The sequence below is a fragment of the Cibotium barometz genome, chromosome 62 (genome assembly GCF_041138505.1).
Source record: "Cibotium barometz isolate CiBa-2024 chromosome 62, ASM4113850v1, whole genome shotgun sequence".
In the NCBI taxonomy this organism is placed as follows: Eukaryota; Viridiplantae; Streptophyta; class Polypodiopsida; order Cyatheales; family Cibotiaceae; genus Cibotium; species Cibotium barometz.
The window spans coordinates 28,683,367-28,704,079 of NC_141107.1; the positions used below are offsets into that span (position 1 = coordinate 28,683,367).

The 20,713-nt window shown below is 40.9% G+C and overlaps 1 protein-coding gene across 1 annotated transcript; it reads right to left on the reverse strand.

Moving 5' to 3' along the window:
* Window positions 1-5,033: 5,033 nt before the first annotated feature.
* Window positions 5,034-6,170, reverse strand: LOC147604331 (uncharacterized). The gene has a single exon (XM_086795602.1). It carries the CDS (start codon window positions 5,636-5,638, stop codon window positions 5,312-5,314), a length of 327 nt encoding a protein of 108 aa, XP_086651728.1. The 5' UTR covers window positions 5,639-6,170; the 3' UTR covers window positions 5,034-5,311.
* Window positions 6,171-20,713: the final 14,543 nt, after the last annotated feature.

Genomic DNA, 20,713 nt, shown 5'->3' on the forward strand with positions numbered 1-20,713 from the left:
TGAGAAGACGAATGTCAAGAGTAAATCATCTTTTAGAAATTTATAAGAGTAGGTCTTCTGAATGGACACATGTAGAGATAGAGGCAGATCGTCATTTAGAGGCCAAGGTACATGATGCCATTTTGGACAAATAAATCATGGGTAATAACAATAAAAAATCTAATGTACAAATAGGAGGAAGAGGCCATTTTAGAGGCAAGGGGAGCCAGAGAGGCTGATGTGGATGGCAAAGAAATTAGATTGAAAATAGCAAAGAGTGATATTATTGTGGCAAACCAAGTCATATAGTAAACAAGTACTATAAAAAACATAATGGCATTGGGAAGCTACAGCAGCAAGGAAACTATGTATCTTCAAGCAAGCCATAGAAGTGAGCAGCCATAGAAGTGAGCAGCTTTTTATGATGCATTGTATGCTTAACTGTAGACCAAAGGAACCCTGGAGATGTATGGTATGTTGATTTGGATGTTTCTAACCACATGACCAGTCACGGTGAGTGGTTTAGAAATATGTAGAAAATAAAAAACTAGAGTATGTAGAAACATGTGATTATATCGCACATCATTCTATTATGCATGTTGGTAAGGTGCCATTATTGTCTATGCAAGATGATAAAACAAAGTACTTGGCTCATGTATTTTATGTTCCAAACATTACAAAGAACCTGGTGTCTTATTAAATGGTTGAGCAAGGTTTGTATGTGAGGTTTAACCCTCATAGTTGTTATGTAGAAGATTTCAATAACATGTGGTTGCAAATGAGGGCAACAAAATTGGCAAAAGTTTAGACTACAATGTTTGCACATGTGTGATTGCAGACATTGATATTTGGCATAAGCATATCGATCATGCCATTATTCAAGGTTTCCAAAACGATGTCATCTCATCATCTATTGGTGATCTAATAGAAGCAAGGGCATCTACAAACCTTTACTAAGTTATCATTTATCCTCAGCTTTCTTTTGGTCACATTTACATAGCTCTTGCTTTAGGTGCATCTGCCGTGCTTGGGTTTTTATATTGTACATCTTCACTAAGGTTTCCCAAGCCTCCTTAGGCATTTGTGCATCATGTATATCCATAATCATAGAGTTTGTCACACTAACAGACAACTAGTACAACACCTTTTGGGCTCTTTCATGCCATACTGTCTATACTTGCTGTGGGATTGGATTTTCTTCAGCAATCTGTGGCTCCTTTTCATCTATTATATAGTGAACTCCCAATATCCATTTCCCATAAGGAAATCGGTCACCCTATACTTCCATGCTTGGAAGTCATTTTTATCAAGCTTCTCGCTCACAATCTGTGTGATACTATCAAATATCTCTACTTATAACAAATCTGCAACCTTCAACAATGGTATCGTTATAATACCATTGTATGAGAACCAGTAATATACATCCACCAACACCTACAACACTTAGATTCTCTGCACAGATTATTATGTAACTAAATTTTTGAATTATAAATATTAATACGTTTAGTGGATATTGACGTATGCTTGGGATCTCCAAGTGTTTGTTTTAGTTGGTTCATATGTAGGGGTGATTTCACACAATGCCCGCCTACAAAAAAATTTAGAGGCAAAGCGGGGCCCGAAACATGCTTGAATCGCATTGAAATGCACAAAAATGCAATTTACTAGGTAACTACACACAATATGGTCTTCTTTCTTCACCTAAAGGATTTTCCTCAATTTGAGACAATGACTTCCCTATCTACCTATAGCTCTCATAGCCAAAGATTTTGCTACAAAATCAAAATACCCTTACCCATATATCACTTCCTTGCTTGCCTTGTTCTTGCCTCTTGCATGCCTCCTTAGCTCTCACATAAACTAGAGCTCTGATACCATAAAGAGAATGCAAGGGAAAGGGAGATCTTGAGTTCCTTTTGCAAGCAAACGCACATACACAAGATACTAAGACACAACAAAGAGATGGATAGTTGAATTTTCTTCTATCTTCTTTTCTCTACAACCATAAACTAAAAAGATAAGAGTAAGAAAAAGTACTCTCCTACTATAACATATAATGGTTGATCCATAGTGTGAGCCCGACTGAATGAGCTGGCTCTATAAGCATGCCATTCTCTAGTAATCCAAATTATGGCTATCATACGCCCATCATCCTTTGGCGGCAAGGTTTATTGCATCAATATCAAAGGGTGTAGTGGTGCTTACTAAGAGATTCTGAAAGTCCATAAATTTTTTCCCCACAAATGTATTAGCCTTGGCTTCATCGCGGCTTTATATATTTTTAGGAGCTACCTTGATGTTGAAAGATATGTGGTCTAGCATCCATGTGTGCTCATGCACATCAATCTAGGTGACATTAGGCCTTAGCATTTGAAAGTTTTCCCTTGGTAAAAAGGCCAATTACTCAAGGGGATGGATAAAGCTAGGTGGCATGTCCTTGACATCATTGCTTAGGTAATGATAACTTTGTGATTGCTTTATGGAATACTTATGTCAAGACCCATCTATGCCTGTGTCAAGCCTCATCTAGATAGGGCTAAGTGGTATGCCTTGACATCATTGCTTAGGTCATGGGAGAGCTCTGGTGAGCCTATATAATCATCATCACTTACATAGGTTATGGGAGAGCTCTTTGTGAGCCTATATATAATCATGTACCTCCATTGGTTGATTAATGAAAACTTTGTGATTGCTTTATGAAATACTTGTGTTAAGCCCCATCTATGCTTAGCTTTACTCCATTAGTTTTATGCTTTGCTAAGTATAATCTCATCTTTGTGTTAGGGAGTTCATCCACTCCAATGGTGAGTAGCTCCATTGGAGTGCTCTTGATCATTTGTTAAGAGAGGGTATCTTTGCATGCTTGGTTAGTTAGGTAGCAGAATAGTGAGTAGATTAATACTTTGTGAGGGTGTTAATCATCTTTCCTAATCTCTATTTTGAGTCACACCTTATGGGGATTAGTAAGCTTTGTATGCTGAGAAATCTCTAATTTTTCTCATCTGTATGTGAGCTTTATCCGTCCTTCTCATCATCCATTAAGTGGAACTTTCAAGAGGTAAATTAATCTTTGTGAGATTTCTGTAAATTTTGGGCAAAACAGTCTCTTCATTTTCATCATTCATTACTGAGAGCTTAAGTGTTGATGGAGAACTCCATTGCCAAGTCAATCTACATGAGAGAGAGAGAGAGAGAGAGCATTGTGACTTGAGAGAGAGTTTGCGTTCCTTCTTGTGAAGCATTCTATGCTGCACATCCCAAGTGTGCTAGTCTTTAACTCAATCCAGAGAGAGAGAGAGAGAGCAACACTTCCTTGCATCTGTGTGAGAGAGAACCATTTATTCTCCTCGGGAAGAGAGTGAGATCTCTGAATTTCTGTACGAGAAAGTCATCATATTGATAGTGAATGTGAGATTCAATTAAACTCACATTGAACTCAATTAGGCGAGGGAGACACTTGAGAGAGAAGAGAGAATTCTGTAAATTTCTAGTGAGGAGTGACTAAACTCACTCACAGTGTGTGGACCAATTTCTAGTGAGGGCTTTATTCAACTCTTGAGTAAATTGGAATCCTAGTAGCAAAGAAGCTCAGTTCAAGCTCATTGTCCCCAGCTCAGCTACAGGCAGCTGAGTCTGATGTAAATCTACAGAGAGCTTTGTGCTTTCCCTAGTGCAACCGAAGACGGCCTATTGCAGAGCTGCATGCAACTAAGTCTGCTGTAAATCTGGAGAAAGCTTTGTGCTTTCCCTAGCGCAACAGAAGGTGGCCTATTGCAGAGCCACAGGCAACTCAGTCTAATGTAAATCTGCAGAAAGCTTTGTGCTTTCCCTAGCGCAACAGAAGGTGGCCTATTGCAGAGCTCCGCGCAGCTCTTTATGCTACTAATTGACAGTGGTAAGCGCATTGTTGAGCTCTGTTCTTCAGCTCAGAGGAGCTCCATTTACAAAAGCAAATGTGGCACTTCCCTGTGCAGATCTGCAGGCTGCTCTTTTATATCTCGTTGTTCCCTTCTCTCTCCATTCAGAAAGGGGTGGAAAGAGGGAGAATCCAAGGCATCCCCCCAATTTTCCCCTTGAATGTTGACTTTGTGCAAGTATACTTCGTGACCTGCAACCTTTGAGTGAAGCAAACATCTATGTGTTTAAACCTTTGTGAAGTTTTTGTGACCATTTTAGTGTCCCCACATAAAGGACATCATAACCTTGGTAAGGTGCGGTGGATCAAACTCCATTGTAGTCCTCATTATCAAGGACATTCCCTATGTTTGTGAACAATTTGTGAGTGTTATTGCTGACTTCTATGGTGAATTATGTGTGCCCAACCCATGTGTGAGATGGGTGAAGAAAAAATATGGAGCTCCGCAGCAAGTACAAACATATCCAAAGAAGCTTTGCTCGAGCCCACCCCAACAAGATCGAAGAGTGTTGCAAAGAAAAGTGGGGAAATATTTATAGAGAAGGACATGCACCATGAGATGGTGAAAAGTATGCAAGATGATATTCTCATCACGCTAACTGAGGCATGGCAAGACCCCCAAAAAATATAGCCCTGAGATTTGGACCCTTGATGCAGAGTAAGAAAACTTGACTATCATACTGATTGAGGAAGATTATGAGAAGGCCGAGGAAAAAGAGGAGGATGAGAAAAGAAAAGCAAGGTGAGGCTGCTGACTGCTACCTGATTGCACACTAGCTATTAGCAAAAACAATATCATACAACTGAGCTTGACAAAAATTAGCATAGATCTCACCAAAAACTCAAATCAACGTAGTGCAGCTCAAGGAGTGACAAAAATGCAGAACCGTTGGCATGTCTAGCATACATAAGTTCGTGTAAGTTTCCTTTTACTTGATGGCATTACATATTGCAGACAAAATTGTACCATTATCGGCTTCTTCCTTAGCAAAACAAAGTCTCCCTTTCTACAGATATGAAAATTAGGCTATTGCGTAACCTGTAATCACCAGATTGCAACCACCCATGTCATTATGTTACATCATTGAGATAGATGTCTGAATGTTGCAAGAAAAGTCGGAAGAATCAATGCACATGATTAAAAGCAAGGGTCTATCCTCTCCGCATTGAACAAAAGAAGAAAACAAGATGAGGGCTACAAAATGCAAACATCAATCTTAAGATGATAAGGCAGAAACAGAAACAAACGAGAGAGACCACAAGGTCCCTTTTTTTTTTTCCTGTACAGAGCAGCAGAGAAAACCTTCATAGAAAAGCTATTCCCTCGGGCTTGATGCATACATCAAAGATGCCCCTTGCTTTCTTCTTCTTCTTGTGGAAAACACAGAGATCAGGGCAAAGAGAGGGCACCATGTTTTACCACCATCCATAGCGCATCTCGAAATACTTGTTCTTGAACCAGCGGACGCTTTTGCGGAGCGAAGACTTGACCCTGCCTTCGACAGTGTAGACCTTGTAGGAAGCCACGCGCCGCCTCCTCTTCAGTTCCGGATCGTCGAAATTCCATGACGAAGTGCTCTTAGACTTCGTCGCCTTCGCCGGACTGTTGTCGATGTTGTTGTTGCTGTATTCCGTGCGCGGCTGCGAATAAGGTATGATCTGAGACTGCGAGTAGGACCCCACCGTGCTCGATGTGGTGAAGGTCTTCCCGGTTACAAGGTCCACTTGGCGCCGTGCATCCATTCGGGCTTCGTTTTGAGAAGAGGATTAGGGCTAGGATTAGCACACCAAACAGAGGGGAAAATTTGAGTTTCTAATTGCTCAATGGAATAGATTAGGGCTTCTCTGACGTGAAGGCTGCAGAGCTGAGGGTAAGGGCATAGATTGGGGTTTCAGAACACAAAGCAATCGTTCTGAGAGGGGTTTTGGTGCGCTCTGAGGCAAAAGATAAGGGTTTAGGATCCCTCAGAGAGAGAGTTTAGGGTTACGGATCTAGATCAAGAACAGATTAGGGATTCGGATAGCTCTGAGGAATAGATTAGGGTTTCGACTCCCATCTGATTGGGGTTTTGGATCAGCACCTCTAGCTGGCTGGAACTCAACCCTCATTTTCAAACCCTAAGAGGGGAGAAGTCAACATATTAACGGGCGGCGGGGGTGGGGGGGATGAAAACAGGAAGACGAAGAGCAGCCACAGTTGCGTGTAGAAAATTTTACTGCGCAGCATCTGTTTGAACGTAGGAAGTTGGAAAGAAAGAGCGCCAGCCATTTTTCACAACTGACGGTGGAAATTGAAGCTGGGCACTTTCACATTCTCAAACAGAATGGCCCCTGTCCGGCCCCACTACAAACTTGGTTCACACCCTTGCTAGGTGTTGGGTTCGAATCTACCCAATCCCATAGTGAAAAGTGATGGCATGATATAGGTACCTTTCCAAAAAAAAAAGAATATCGCAAGAGCGTCGCGTGCTTATCGGCTTCTCGTTAGTGCAACTGGCCAAGTTTTAGAGAGAAAATCCTGTTGTGCCGATTTTGGCACATCAAGAAATGCATGATGAAGTTCCATTTATTGCACTCATGACCCAATTAACTAGGGTGTGGAAACATGCTCTTGACTCAATTCTTCAACATATTCGTGGCTCGTTTATAAGGTGTGGTTCATATGTTCACACTTGAAAGAAAGCTCCAATACATCGTTCACAATTTTACACTTCATCCCAATGTGTTGGGGGAGACAAACACATCCCCCCACTCATGAACCCTCTCATGAGAATTGTGTAAAATTGTACAACTCAACCTTTTAACAAAGGGAGGATGCCCAAGTATATGATTAAGACCCCCTATAGTTGAGGCCGTCATGGGTCAATGTATGTAGTCAAGGCTCTCATGTACACTGAATTTTGTAACCAATGAGTGTGATGGCACCAGACTCACTTTATTTTGAGAGAGAGAGAGAGAGAGAGAGAGAGAGAGTTTTGACTATATGTATCAAGGAAGGCACTATTTGAGTTTCAGCATCTCCCTTGACACATGAAAGCATCTCCAAGTCTACTTGATGTGCACTTCGAATATGTGAGCAACAAATGAAGCTCACTTTACATGGGGAGCACAGGCTTGTGCAAGAGTACACATGCTCACGCCCACATGTACACACACATTGGAGAGAGAGAGAGAGAGAGAGAGAGAGAGAGAGAGGAGAGAGAGAGAGTATGATTGGCTTGCCCTTGCCCACAAATAGTGTTTTAAACCATGATTATTCAATCACTCCGAGACTAGTAATTGTGACTCCAATTTCAATTCTACATGAGAGAAAGAGTGTTTATATAAATAGAGGCCATAATTCATATGCAATTGCGTGGTGGTTTCCAACACTACATCCTTGCACAAAGACTTCTATGTTTTTACAAAAAGACTTCTATGTTTTTTCCAACACTACATCCTTGCACAAAGACTTCTATGTTTTTACAAAAACAAAAACAAACAAAAAAAGATTTTTCTCTTACCAATAATTTTTTTAAATCTATTATAAGAGCCTTTTATTGGGAAAAGATGAAACTGAATTCATCAAGTTGCCCTGTGGGCTTTGTTTGGGATTGGAGTTCAAAGTTCCCTTCATAAGAACTACTCCACCTGTGGGGTGTGTGTGTGTTTTGTGAAATTTTCTTTTGTGAATTGATCAAAGATGGGGATGATCATCGAGGCAGGTTGATGGAGGGAGCTTTTGTTGGCTACCCTCACTCTCTACTTTGAACACTAACTCTTCCCACCACCGTCTCCTCCCACCACCTCCTAGCCTAGCCTAGCCCAGCCTAGCTCTCTCCACCACCACCAACCTTGCTCCTCCCTTTCTCTCTCTCTATCTATTACCATCTCTCTCTCTCTCTCTCTCTCTCTCTCTCTCTCTCTCTCTCTCTCTCTCTGTCTCTTCCCTCTCTCTCCTCTAGCACACTCTCTTCTCTCTCTCTCCAACCATCAAACCTGTCTCCGTCTCTTCCCTCTCTCTTGTCCAGCACACTCTCTTCTCTCTCTCTCTCTCCAACCATCTCACCTCTCTCTATGTCATGACAACGGAATTACTAGAGAGCTCGACCATCTAAACAAGGGACGAGCGGGGTTTAGGGGAGCCAAAACGACCGGGTACATACTCAAGAGTGACCGGGCACATGTGAAGAGCATCTAGCTAATAAAAGAGAGGAGTCCAATCTTAGAAGGTGTGCAGTTTTTTGGCTATGGTTAGGTGGAGCTCTCAGCATCCCTCTCTGGGAAGGTGGTCGCCAAGCTCTTGTTGTCTTGAAACTATGAGCTCTCAGCATCCCTCTCTAGGAAGGTGGTTGCCAAGCTCTTGTTGTCTTGAAACTAGTATCAGAGCATGTCGATTCTCAGGACCCATCGTTCTCATACTCTGAGCGTTGCACGCTGTGGACACGCCGACCATCACTTCTGTGCTTAAACAAGGGACAACACCACTGACTGTCGAACGCAAGGGTGCTTGGCACAGTTCCACCTGGGCAACGATCTCCAGCACGTCAATTTGTGTGAGGGGAGACCTCAACCGTCGCCCACAGCTGCCACAAGCAGCACCATAGCATCACAAGCAGCTGCCATAGTAGGTGGTCTCTGTAGGACATATACAGCAGAGCCGACGGCCATCGACGACGTGCAGGCGACGTACAGCTCGAGTTTTTTTTCCCAAAAAAAAAAACAAAAGAAAGAAAATCCAAGCTTCCCAAAGGTTTTTAAACCTTTGAACCTTAGAGGTTGTTCCCACGGATGATTTGCCAAGTGAAGATTTGGGGTTGTTTTTAAGAAGATTGGCCAGAGTTTCTCACTGACAACTCTAAAAATTTTATATTGCACCGACCATTTCACTTCGAGTTGATTTCCAAGAGCTTGGACTTAAGGTTGGTGCTTGTGTTTATTCTCTTGCATCGCATTTAGAGGATTCATATGGAGTCTAATAACACTAATGAGTTCGTAAGTGGAGATCCAAGTCGTTTGTCGAACACGGAAAAGGCAATGGCCAATCCTGATGTCACAATGACCGACGATGATCTTCTTGATGATAATTTGGTCAGCACTAAATAGTTTAAGGCTTTAGAGTCCTGTACTTTGGACATTTAGGCCAAGTACGATACGATACTCCTCTTTCTTCAGGAGTTAAAGGATAACATGCAAGCTTCTACCACCGTAAGTGCTTCAGTGGGAGGGATGCCAGTGGCTTTTGCCCAAGGGGGCAACATGAATGCCAGTACATCTCACACTAGAGATGTTGCTGCTATTCTAAAAGATCTGAAACCTTCGACTTTTAATGGAGAGGAGAAGGAACGCAATAAGGATGCGGTCAACAATTGTTTACAAAGGTGGCAGGATTTGCATTGATTGCATCAAACTCTAGAGGAGATACACGCGCTTGAAGCGAGCTTAACTCTAGGAGGTAAAGCATATAAGTGGTGGATGAGCTTGGAGTCCGGAAATCGGCCTACTACATGGGCTGGATTTGAAAGTGCATTCATGAAAGAATTTCTTCTTGAGAATGAGATGGATCGTAATTGGGAAGCGTGGGACAATTATGAGATGAGAAATCTCACATTGACTCAGTATATCTCCAATTATAGAGAAATCATTCTCACGTTGAAAGGTATGGATGACTTTCAAAAAAATTATGGATTAGATTTGGACTATAAGAATCAAGTTAAACAAAATGAGCCGAAAACTTTAGAAGAAGAAATTAAGTTTTCTCAAATTTTTAACGACACTATCGGAAAGAAAATGCATGCGCAGAATGCATAACGGACATCTATTGTGTCCGAGGGTTCCAAGCATCAAGGTCAAAATAAAAGAAAGGGACCTAACTAAAAGAATGAACAATCTAAGAAGTCTAAAGAACCACATAAATTTTTGAGGCATGAAGATTTTGAAAGAGCTATTTTTTTAAAATGTTTTCACTGCATGGAAAAGGGTCATAGTAAACTATAGTGTTCTAAGCTAAAAGAAAATGAGAAGAACCAACGTGGTCAAAGTAAAGAAAATCAAGTGCACACTATTCAAGTGCTCCCTCTAGAGACTTCTCGTAAGTTTAAAGAGGTTCAAGTTTATCATGTTGATTCTACTCATGCATCTTGTGTCACGTCATCAATGTGGGTACTAACATTTAGACCACATGAGTTGGTTCGAGAATGTATGGTCATGTTAAAGGTCACAAGGTACAAGTTATGATTGATGATAGTGCCATGCATAATTTCTTGAACTATACTTTAGTCAAGAAATTAAAGTTTTTGGAAAGCCCAAGTGACCATAAGTATGTGGTTTCTTTGATTAACAACTATGATAAAGATGTATGGGAAATAGTAGTTCATGATGTTCCATTAGTCATTCAAGGTCATGAGATGCATTTGGATTTTCAAGTTATGCATATCACTCTACAGGATGTTATTCTAGGTCGTGAGTGGTTATATAACATTGGTCCATCTTTGTCTAGAAGTTATTTGCATAATTCTTTTGAGTTTGAAGTAGACGGTAAGAAAGTGCGCTTGCAAGGTGAACATGATGTACCCTCCTCACCTCTTATATGCTCTATGGAACTCAATCGCCATGTACAAGCTAATGAAGTAGAAATCATCTTTTTGTACTACATGAGTCTTGATGATGTCATTTCCTTTTCCGCATGTGAAAACATAAGTAGTTTGAGTGAGCATAGTTTTTACATGACTTCTTTTCAATCAAAGCATGTCAATAATAAAAAAGTTAATGAATCCTTAAAGAAATTGTTACAATAATTTAAAGATGTGTTTCCAAATGAATTATCGAAAAGATTACCTCCTGTCCGCGATGTTGAGCATCCAATTGAAGCAATATCTGGCTCAAAGCCAGTAAGTAAGCCTCATTATCGGCTTAGTTTTAAGGAAGCACAAGAATTCAAAAAACGATAGCCTTAAAAGTGGATTCATTCAACCAAGCACTTCGCCTTGGGCTGCACCAATTCTATTGGTGAAGCAAAAGATGGGTCTGTGCGACTATACGTAGACTACCATGGTTTGAATCAAATCATGATTAAGAATAAGTACCCTTTGCCATGAATAGATAAGTTTTTTAATCAACTCCAAGGGGCAAAGTACTTTACGAAAATCGATTTATGATCCGGATATCATCAAGTGATAATTCGGGAAGTGGATGTCCAAAAGACTGCTTTTCGAACTAAGTTTGGTCACTATGAGTTTTTAGTCATGCCCTTCGGATAGTGTCTTGAAACCTTATAGGAAAAAATTTCGTGGTTTTCCTAGACGATATCCTGATCTACAGGCATACCAATAAAGAACATCTCGAACACTTAATACGGCAAGTATTTGAGTTACTCAGAGCATTCACTTTATGCCAAAGAAAGTAAATGTGAATTCTTCATAAAAGAAATCCAATACTTAGGCCACATAATCTCGGAAGATGTCATTCATATGGATCCCACGAAAGTTGAAGCCATATTGAAATGGCCACATCCCACAAACTTAGAAGAATTACAATTTTTCCTTGGTTTGTCTGGATTCTATAGAAAGTATGGATTCTATAGAAAGTATGTTCGAGATTATGCTAAGATAGCTATTTCGATGACAGATCAACTTAAAGGAAAGGGAAAGACCTTCGTTTGGGGGGATTCTTAACAAAGAAGTTTTGAAAAACTTAAGGTAGTTATAGCTATAGCTTCCATTCTCCAAGTTGTCAGTCCGAATCAACCCTTTGTGGTAGAGACGGAGGCTAGTAATGATGCAGTAGGCGCAGTCCTTTTATAAGGGGGGAACCTATTGCATTCGAAAGTAAAAAGTTGGACCGAGCTCAACAAAATTATTCAGCTTATGAAAGGGAGTTATATGCTATAATTCATGCCTTAAAGAAGTGGAGGCATTATTTATATGGTGCCAGATTTGAGATAGTCTTTGATCATGAGAGTATCAAATGGCTATCTAGTCAAAAAGAGTTGAGAGGATGCAAAGCTCGATGGGCAGAGTTGCTCCAAGAGTTTGATTTTCAACTAGGATATAGAAAAGGGCATTACAATGTGGTAGCTGATTCATTGAGTCATATGCCCATGGTTAACGAGTTGAGTTTTACTCAAATTAAGAGTTATTTTTTGGAATCACTTAAGGGGAAGTGTGTTGATGATCTGCATTATACCCACCTGTGGAGTGTCATAGAGAAGAGGATCCCTTGACTATAAATAAAGATAGCCCCATTCACAAGACAGACATGTCACTTTCAAGTGATGAAAGAAATCGTTGAAAGAATTTTTCCATCGATAACGGTTACCTACTTTACAAAGGTAGAGTATGTATACCTTCGGACTCAGACATCAGGCGTAGTATTTTATATGAATGTCATGATAGTCCGAGTGCTGGTCATCCTAGAATACGGAAGACATATGCACTAGATTAAGTAAGGATGTCCAGGACTATGTCTTAAAATGCCAAAAGTGCTAGGTTAATAAAGCAAAACGCCTAAAGGTAGGTGATTTACTTAGTCCACTAGAGATCCCAAATGGCAAGTGGGAGAGTATCTCAATGGACTTTGTAGTTAGATTACCTAAAATGAACAGAGGCCACGATTCATTTTGGGTGGTCATAGGTCGACAAAAATGTGTCAGTTTATTCCAACAAAAATGACAGTGACTATGCCTGAGTTAGCAAGGCTATTCATTGAAAATATCTATCGACTATATGGCTTACCTTGCCAATATAGTTAGTGATAGAGATACAAAATTTAATAGTCATTTCTAGCGTGCTGTGTTTAAGAGATTGGACACCATACTAAGTATGAGTACGGCAAATCATCCTCAAAGTGATGGTCACAAACCGAGAGCGTCAACCACATCTTGGAAGACATGCTACGAGCATATGTAAGCAAAAAGCAAACCAATTGGGAAGATTATTTACCCATATTGGAATTCGCTTATAATAGTGCCAAACATTCAACAACGGGATTTAGTCCATTTATGTTGATGTATGGTTTTCAACCACGAGCTCTAGTGGCCGTTGGACTCGAGAAAGAAAAGATACAAAAGGTTAAAGATTGTCTTCAAGATCTCCAAGAGATGACAAAAATTGCGAAAGATAATGCTAAGAGAGCACAGGACCGTGCTAAACATTATGCAGACAAAGATCATAGGCAAATCATTTTTTAGGAAGGTGATAAAGTGTTTTTAAAGATTCCCAAACACTCCAAATCTTTGAAAATGGGGAGAAGTCCAAAGCAAGGTATTGTCGTCCATTTACAGTACTTAAAAAGTCCTACTGGACTTAGTTTTTTTTTGCCAGATTCACGTTTCTGGCACGTTCTAGGCCCCGTTTCGTCACTGTAAGGTATTTTTGATAGTTTTCTAAAAGTTTTGGTAGAGAACTGTTTCTGCTCGAAGCAGTAGTGCATTTTGGAAGTGCAGACAGGGTTTGCACATGTATTGTTGATACTGGGTGTATGTACATGTACTCTAGTCACATTTGCTGACACACAAGCTGTGGTGAAGTACCGCTGCTGCAGCAGTTACAGGAGATACTGCTGTATTACAGGTTGTATACAGAAGTTGTTTGTTTATAAGTTATTTGATTGCTGCAGGAAAACATATATGACGGAATTAATCAGATTGTTAGTGAGAAGCTAGATAAGAATAACTTCCATGCTTGGAAGTTTAGAATAATTAATTTCCTAATGGGTAAAGGATTTTCGGATTATGTAGAAGGAGACAATGAGGAGCCTCTAGAGTTATCTGAGGAGAATGCCACTCCTGCAGATATAAACGCATTCAAGGATTGGAATCAGGGTGCAAGAAAAGTAATGTACTGGCTTTCAATTAGTGTCATAGACACTATGATGATAGGACACATACAGGATGCAAATACTCCAGTAGTTGCATGGTAGAATCTGGTTCAGATGTTCCTCCAGACTAACACAAAGGCAAGGAAGTTACAGTTAAAGCAAGAGTTGCATACTGTGGAAAAGAAAAGCATGTCCGTCAATGAATATGCCTTAAAGATCAAGGGCATTATTGAATCCCTTGGGTCTATCAATGTATCAGTGTGGAGGATGATGATTTGGTGAGTGTTTGTCTGAATGGGCTTGGAAAAGAGTACAAGCCATTCAAGACCTCCATTGTAGTTAGGGAGAATATTCCCAACTTTTGGGACTTGATATCTATGCTGATCATAGAAGAAAAGGATTTAGGAGGTGAGGATTCTTCTTCACAAAGCAAGAACACATCGGAACATGCCTTCTACTCTAATTTAGGTAGAGGTAGAGGTAGAGGCCGTGGTCGAGGCCAAGGTGGTGGCTGATAAGGAAATCAGAGTTCTGGACAACAACAGTCCAATGATTCACAACAGCAATCATACGCAGGTGGAAGAGGCCAGTCTAGAGGCAGGGGGAGCCAAAGAGGCCAAGGTGGTTGGCAACGAAATCAAAATGCAAATAGCATAGAGTGCTATTACTATGGCAAACCAGGACACATGGCAAAGGACTGCTACAAAAAGCAGAATGACATTAAAAGTGGGAAGTTATAGCAAGGCAACTATGCATCATCTAGCAAACATGGAGGTGATGATAGAAGTGAGCAGCTATTTGTGATGCATCACATGCTTAGTTTCATAACAGGGGATGTGTTAGGATCTCAAGATATATGGTATGTGGATCATGGTGCCTCTAACCACATGACTAGTCATGTTGAGTGGTTTAGAGATATGCAGAAAATGAAAAAACCAGGTTATGTAGAAACAGGTGATGATACTGCGCATCCCATTGCGCATGTTGGTAAAGTGCCATTGTCTATGTAGGATGGAAAAATAAAGTACTTGGCTGATGTACTTCATGTTCCGAATATTACAAAGAACCTGGTTTCTGTTGGATAGATGGTTGAGCAGGGTCTGCAAGTGAGGTTTAATCCTCAAGGATATTTTGTGGAAGACTTCAAAAATAAGTGTCGCTTGGTTGCAAAGGGTAACAAAAATGGCAGGATATTTATTTTGGATGTGAACATGCCTGAGATAAAGGCAGCCATGTTTGCGTATGGAATAGGTGGTGTCATTATAGATATTGATATATGGCACAAGCGCATTGGTCATGTGAATGTAGGGGTTGGTCTTTACATCAAATGGATGTAAAGAATGCTTTCTTGCATGGTGATTTGCAAGAAGAAGTGTACATGATACAACCACCAAGTTATGAGAGTGATGCCCATCCAGATTTTGTGTGCAGGTTATGCAAAGCCTTGTATAGCTTGAAGCAGGCACCCAAAGCATGGTCAAACAAGATTAGGGAGTATCTTGTAACCATTGGATTTCAGATATCCAATGTAGATTTTTCACTATATGTGAAAAATACAGATAGAGGGATCATGCTATTAGTCATCTATGTGGATGACTTGATTATCACTAGTGATAGTGATGCAGACATACATGATGTCAAGATGCTTTTGAAGCAAAAGTTTGAGATGAAGGATTTGGGTAAGCTGCGGTATTTCTTGGGCATAGAGGTGGTGAGATCACCTCATGGCATTTTACTATTGCAGAGGCAGTATATGGCTTGGACATGTTGTCCAAGTATGGTATGACAGGCTGTAAGCCTATTTCAGTGCCATTGGAGCAGAACACAAAGCTTTCCGCCGAATATAGGTGAGCTTTTGGAGGACCCCACTACATACAAGCACATAGTGGGTAGTTTGATCTACATGACCATTACAAGGCCAGACTTGAGCTATGCTGTTGGACTTGTGAGTCAGTTTATGCAGGCTCCTAGGAAGCCACACTTGGATGCGGCTAGATGGATCCTCAGCAGGTACATAAAGTCCACAGTTGATTATGGACTTTTCTATGAGGCTGGTATGGAGATACAGTTGCATGGGTACACATGTGCTAATTGGGCTGGTAGTATTGCAGACAGGAGATCTACTAGTAGTTTTATGTTCTCATTTGGGAGTGCTGCTGTGAGTTGGAGTAGTAAGAAATAGTCAACAGTTACCTTGTCGAGTACAGAGGCAGAGCATAGGGGTGCTGCTATGGCAGCTTGTGAGATAGCTTGGTTTCAGAAGCTACTTGGTGACATGGGAGAGCCCATGGATAGGACAGTTGTCATATATTGTGACAACGTGAGCAGCATACAGTTGGCCAGTAACCCAGTATATCATGCTAGAACGAAGCACATTGAGGTGCATTATCACTTTCTGAGGGAGAAGGTTCGAGCAGGAGATGTAGATCTGGTATATGTCAGCACAGAGTATCAGGTGGCTGACATCTTCACGAAGGCATTGGGCACACAGAAGCTCCACAGGTTTAGGAACTTACTTGGAGTGCAGTGTGTGGAGTTGAGCTCGAGGGGGAGTGTTGAGATATCGAGCTCAACTAGTGCTACGAGCGGACATTGATGAGACCTGCCTGGGTGATAGCTTCCGCATCTACACCACTGGCATGGTGTGTGAGATTATAGGTGATATGCGACTAGTGGAATGACAGGCTGTGTGACAGCCATTTTGGATTACTAGAGACTGGCATAGTTATAGCGCCAGCTCATTTAGTCGGGTTCACATTATGGATCGACCCTTGTATGTTGTAGTAGTTGAGTACTAACCCATATAGTGTGTACTCTTATCTTTATGTTATGTTGGTTGAGTAGAGAAGAAGAAGATAGAAGAAAATTCAACTATCCATCTCTCTCTTGTGTCTTGCTCTCTCTTGTGTGTGTGTGTGTGTTTGCTTGCTAGGGTTTGAAGCTCTCCCTCTCCCCCACATTCTCTTTTGTCTTGATGCGACATTCTTGAATACTACAGTTAGATAGTGTAAAATCTAATTAGTCCCAAAACTATTTTATAAAACAAAAGACCACATTCAAAAAAGTAGGCAATTTAAGTAGACTCACATTTATTAATCTCCTCCATCCATGCCACCACTCGATGCTTGTCGTCCCACACATACATCTTGTTGCTCATGAATTTCCAATGTGTACCTTTGATCATATTCTCGAACTCATCGTTTTTCAATTGCCAAATGTCATCCCATGCAATAACATCATCTTGAGTCACTTCTCTAACATGATTATGGGATAAGGAGATGGAGCAAATGAACCTGCATCTAATCGGAAACATAGCCATTCGCATAAAATTACCTTGCCAACTTCTTGTACCTAAACTGCACTCTTCATATGGAGGGGTTAGGCACAAGTCTGCACAAGGGAATAGGTTGCAAAGGAGTGGATTTCACCACCTGCAATTCACACACACATGTTATGCTTGGTAATCCAAAAGATACCTTATGTAAGATTTGATAAAAAGTAGCTAACAATTACCTTCACTCTGTTAAGACTATCTTGTAGGAGTTCTATAATTGCAAGCGAGTTGCAGGAGTCACCATGAAACCCTTTTCATTCTTCCCTTCTTTTTCAATTCCCTCATCCACCTCTCCTACTTTCTTAGTTTCTTTAATGGTTTTTGAAGAAGCACCTTTCTTCAAAGACTTAGCAACTCGACTTGGATTTCTTCGAGAGAGGAGGACTCCAATCATCGTCTTCCTTTTCCACTTTCTTCCTCTTCTTGGTACTTGTCAGTTCTTGGCTTGCTTGCCTGGTAGGTGTGCTCTTTACACGTTTTGTAGGCTTTGGTTGTTGGGTTTCCTTTGATGTGTTTGTAAACAATCCAAACACATTGACATATACAAGACAAATTTCTCTCAAAAAAATCACTAAAAAGGAGAATAATTGGAAAGGTGGAGAGAGATAAAATCAGGCTTACACAATGTATCCTTTGGTTTGATTTAACTTGTTGATATCACCATCTTCAAGGGGAAAAGGAAGAGAAACATCTCCCACCTCAACCTATTCTATCGACATGCCAACGTGACCAAGCGGTAAAACAATACCATGGACAGTATCCACGGTGGGGTCTACATGTAAGACGGTCCCACAATAGCTACCTTGGTATCCCTGAGAACATCAAGGATACTTGTGTCCCTCTTTGAAATTGGGGAGATGCCATGAGGAGTAACACAAGAAGAAGGAGAATGAACAAGGAAGAAAGAGTCCTAAAAGATATAAGAAAGCAAAAAATAAAAATAGAGCAAAAAAGCAATAGATATAAATAGAGGTGATATAAATAGAGGGATATATATAAATAGAGAAAAAAGATTAAATTAAAAAAATAAGGGTTTTTAAAGAAGAGAAAGAAGGAACAAACAAAGAAGAAGAGAAGAAACGATGAAGAAAAGAGAGGAGATGAAAAAAGAGAGTGAAGGAAGGGTTGGAGAGAGAGAGAGAGAGAGAGAGGGCTATCCTTTTAGGATTTAGGGAGGGAGAGAGAGAGAGGGCTATCCTTTTAGGATTTAGGGAGAGAGAGAGGGCTATCCTTTTAGGATTTAGGGAGGGAGAGAGTCTGTGGAGAGAGAGGACAAGAGTTTGTGAGAGTTTTGCTTTTAAAGAGGGGAGGGTTGTTTTTGTTGTTTGGAGGAGGGAGGGGGGAGGGAGAGGGCGTTTTTCTTTTAAGAGGGGGGGAGGGCTGCTTCGTTGCAAAGGGAGGGGGGTGTGTTTTTGTTTAGGGGGGAGAGGGGAATGCCATGTTGTTTTTAGGGGGGGGAGGGTTTCCGCATTGCAGAGGGGGGGGGCACATTTTGTTTGGGGGGGGGAGAGCCTTCAAGCATTTAATAGAGGGGGAGGGGGGAGGCGTGTGCACCCCATACTTAGTCACCCCTGTCGCCCTTAGTAGGCACCCCCACTAAGGGCGACGGTTGCCCTTAGTAGGGCAACATGGGGGTGACTAAGGGCGATGGTTGCCCTTAGTCCACAGCCCCCACTAAGGGTGACATCACCCTTAGTGGGGGGGTGGGGGTCCCCCCTAAGGGCGATCATCGCCCTTAGTGGGGGGTGGCAACCGTTGCGCTTTATCACCCCCACTAAGGGCGACGTCCTTAGTGGGGAGGTGTCAGGGGTGTCACTCCCCACTAAGGGCGATTGTTGCCCTTAGTGGGGGGTGGGGGTCACCAACTAGGGGAACCCACCCACTTAAGGGTGATGGTTGCCCTTAAGTGGGGGGGGGGGTTCACCCTTAGTCACCCCCACCCATACTTCTAAGTTATGGTATTTTGAAAATGGGGGGTCACCCTTAGTCACCCCCCCATATTTCTAAGTTATGGTATTTTGAAAATGGGGAGGTCACCCTTAGTCAGCCCCCCATACTTCTAAGTTATGGTATTTTGAAAATGCTTGATGTTTTTCATACTTACACAAGCATGCTAAGCAGGACATGTATAGTTGCAATTATGCATGTGTGTTACATTCCTCCACAATGTGGTGATGCTGCATTGTGTTACACACTTGAGGACCTTCAAAGAATGGAGGAGTATGATTGAACCGGCAAGCTTCTTTGTCTCTCAATGCCGAAAATGAGTGAAAGCCTTTATAAGTTTGTACGTTGTAAGCATAAGAATGTTTGGAAGGCTAATAACCCTCCCAACCTACATAAAAATTATGGCAAAACCTAAAGAAGAGACCCTTATTATGATGATGATGACAATGACCATGATGATGATAGACATGCCCAGATGTTGCATTTTGAATCTTTCAAATTCTCCCATGCATTGCTATGGGCAATTTAAGGATGTTCTCTTCATTTGAAATAAAAATGGATGGAATTATAAAAGAGATGACAAAAAGGTTATAGCTTAAATTGGGATCACAGTAGAGATATAAATGTTATGCAATTATTATATAAGAGAGGAATAATCATTATATAGGAGTTAGTTATGGAATAATCTATTTTAGCGATTGTTTCATTGCACGAAAGTTTTGGCATTTACATTTTTAATCTTTTTTTAATACAGTATATGTTGCACATACAATTCTTAGTACTTCTGCATCCCAAATCCAATGATCATCCCAATTCGTACATGAATGTAACACATTGCATAGAGCTTAACTTGATTTATTTGAATTTTTTTCGCTATTTAACTATTTTTTATAAAAAAAATTCAATGCTTTATATTTTAAAGTAAGATGTGATTTTCTATTCAAGATATTGGCAAATGTGAAGCTCATCATTGACGGTGAGAACTTAGACAAATATGTCTAGAATATGGCCATATTGTCAAATTTTGAGGAATCTCATGCTGGTGTTCTTTGTAGATTGTTATTGGCAAGCACACATACTCAAAAAGTAGAAGAGATTCCTCAAATTTATAATGGTAATGTGGCTTTTGAGTTGCTGAATCTACATGATCCTTCTCCAATACAAGGAATGGAGCAAGCACATGATGGCCATTGTTGGGTGAAATCTACAGAGAGTCATATGAAGTTTCTTGGAGTTGTATAAAAGAGTTCTTGTGGAGGCTTATTTGAGTGCACTTATGCCTTATGTGGAAGTAGAACTATGAACGGGACACTGAATACAACATCATGGATTGGTAAGTGTCAGGCATTTTTCTGAAAGATGTTTTGGGCCTGTGTATATATGAATGCGTGGCGTCTGTGAAGAGCTTTGTTTGGAATGTGTTGCCAGGTGTACAGGATGGACGGTTTGGATTTGAGCTTGTTGCAGGCCTGTCAGGAACAAGGTTCATTGGAGATGGTTTCAGCTGTTCGGCCGTCTGAATGTGTACGCATCTTATAAATGGACTGGGCACCAGGTTGTGTTTGAAGATGTGGAAGCATGGGGGATTAATGTTGCTTTAAACCATGGCAGAAAAGGAAAGTGACAGTATTGCCAAGAGCATTGGTGTGAAAGCATTATGTGGCCATCTTTAGGCTTTGGAAAATAAAATAAATGATATTGACGTGGCCACAAGTGAGGAGACCACGCGGAGGTTTATGGAG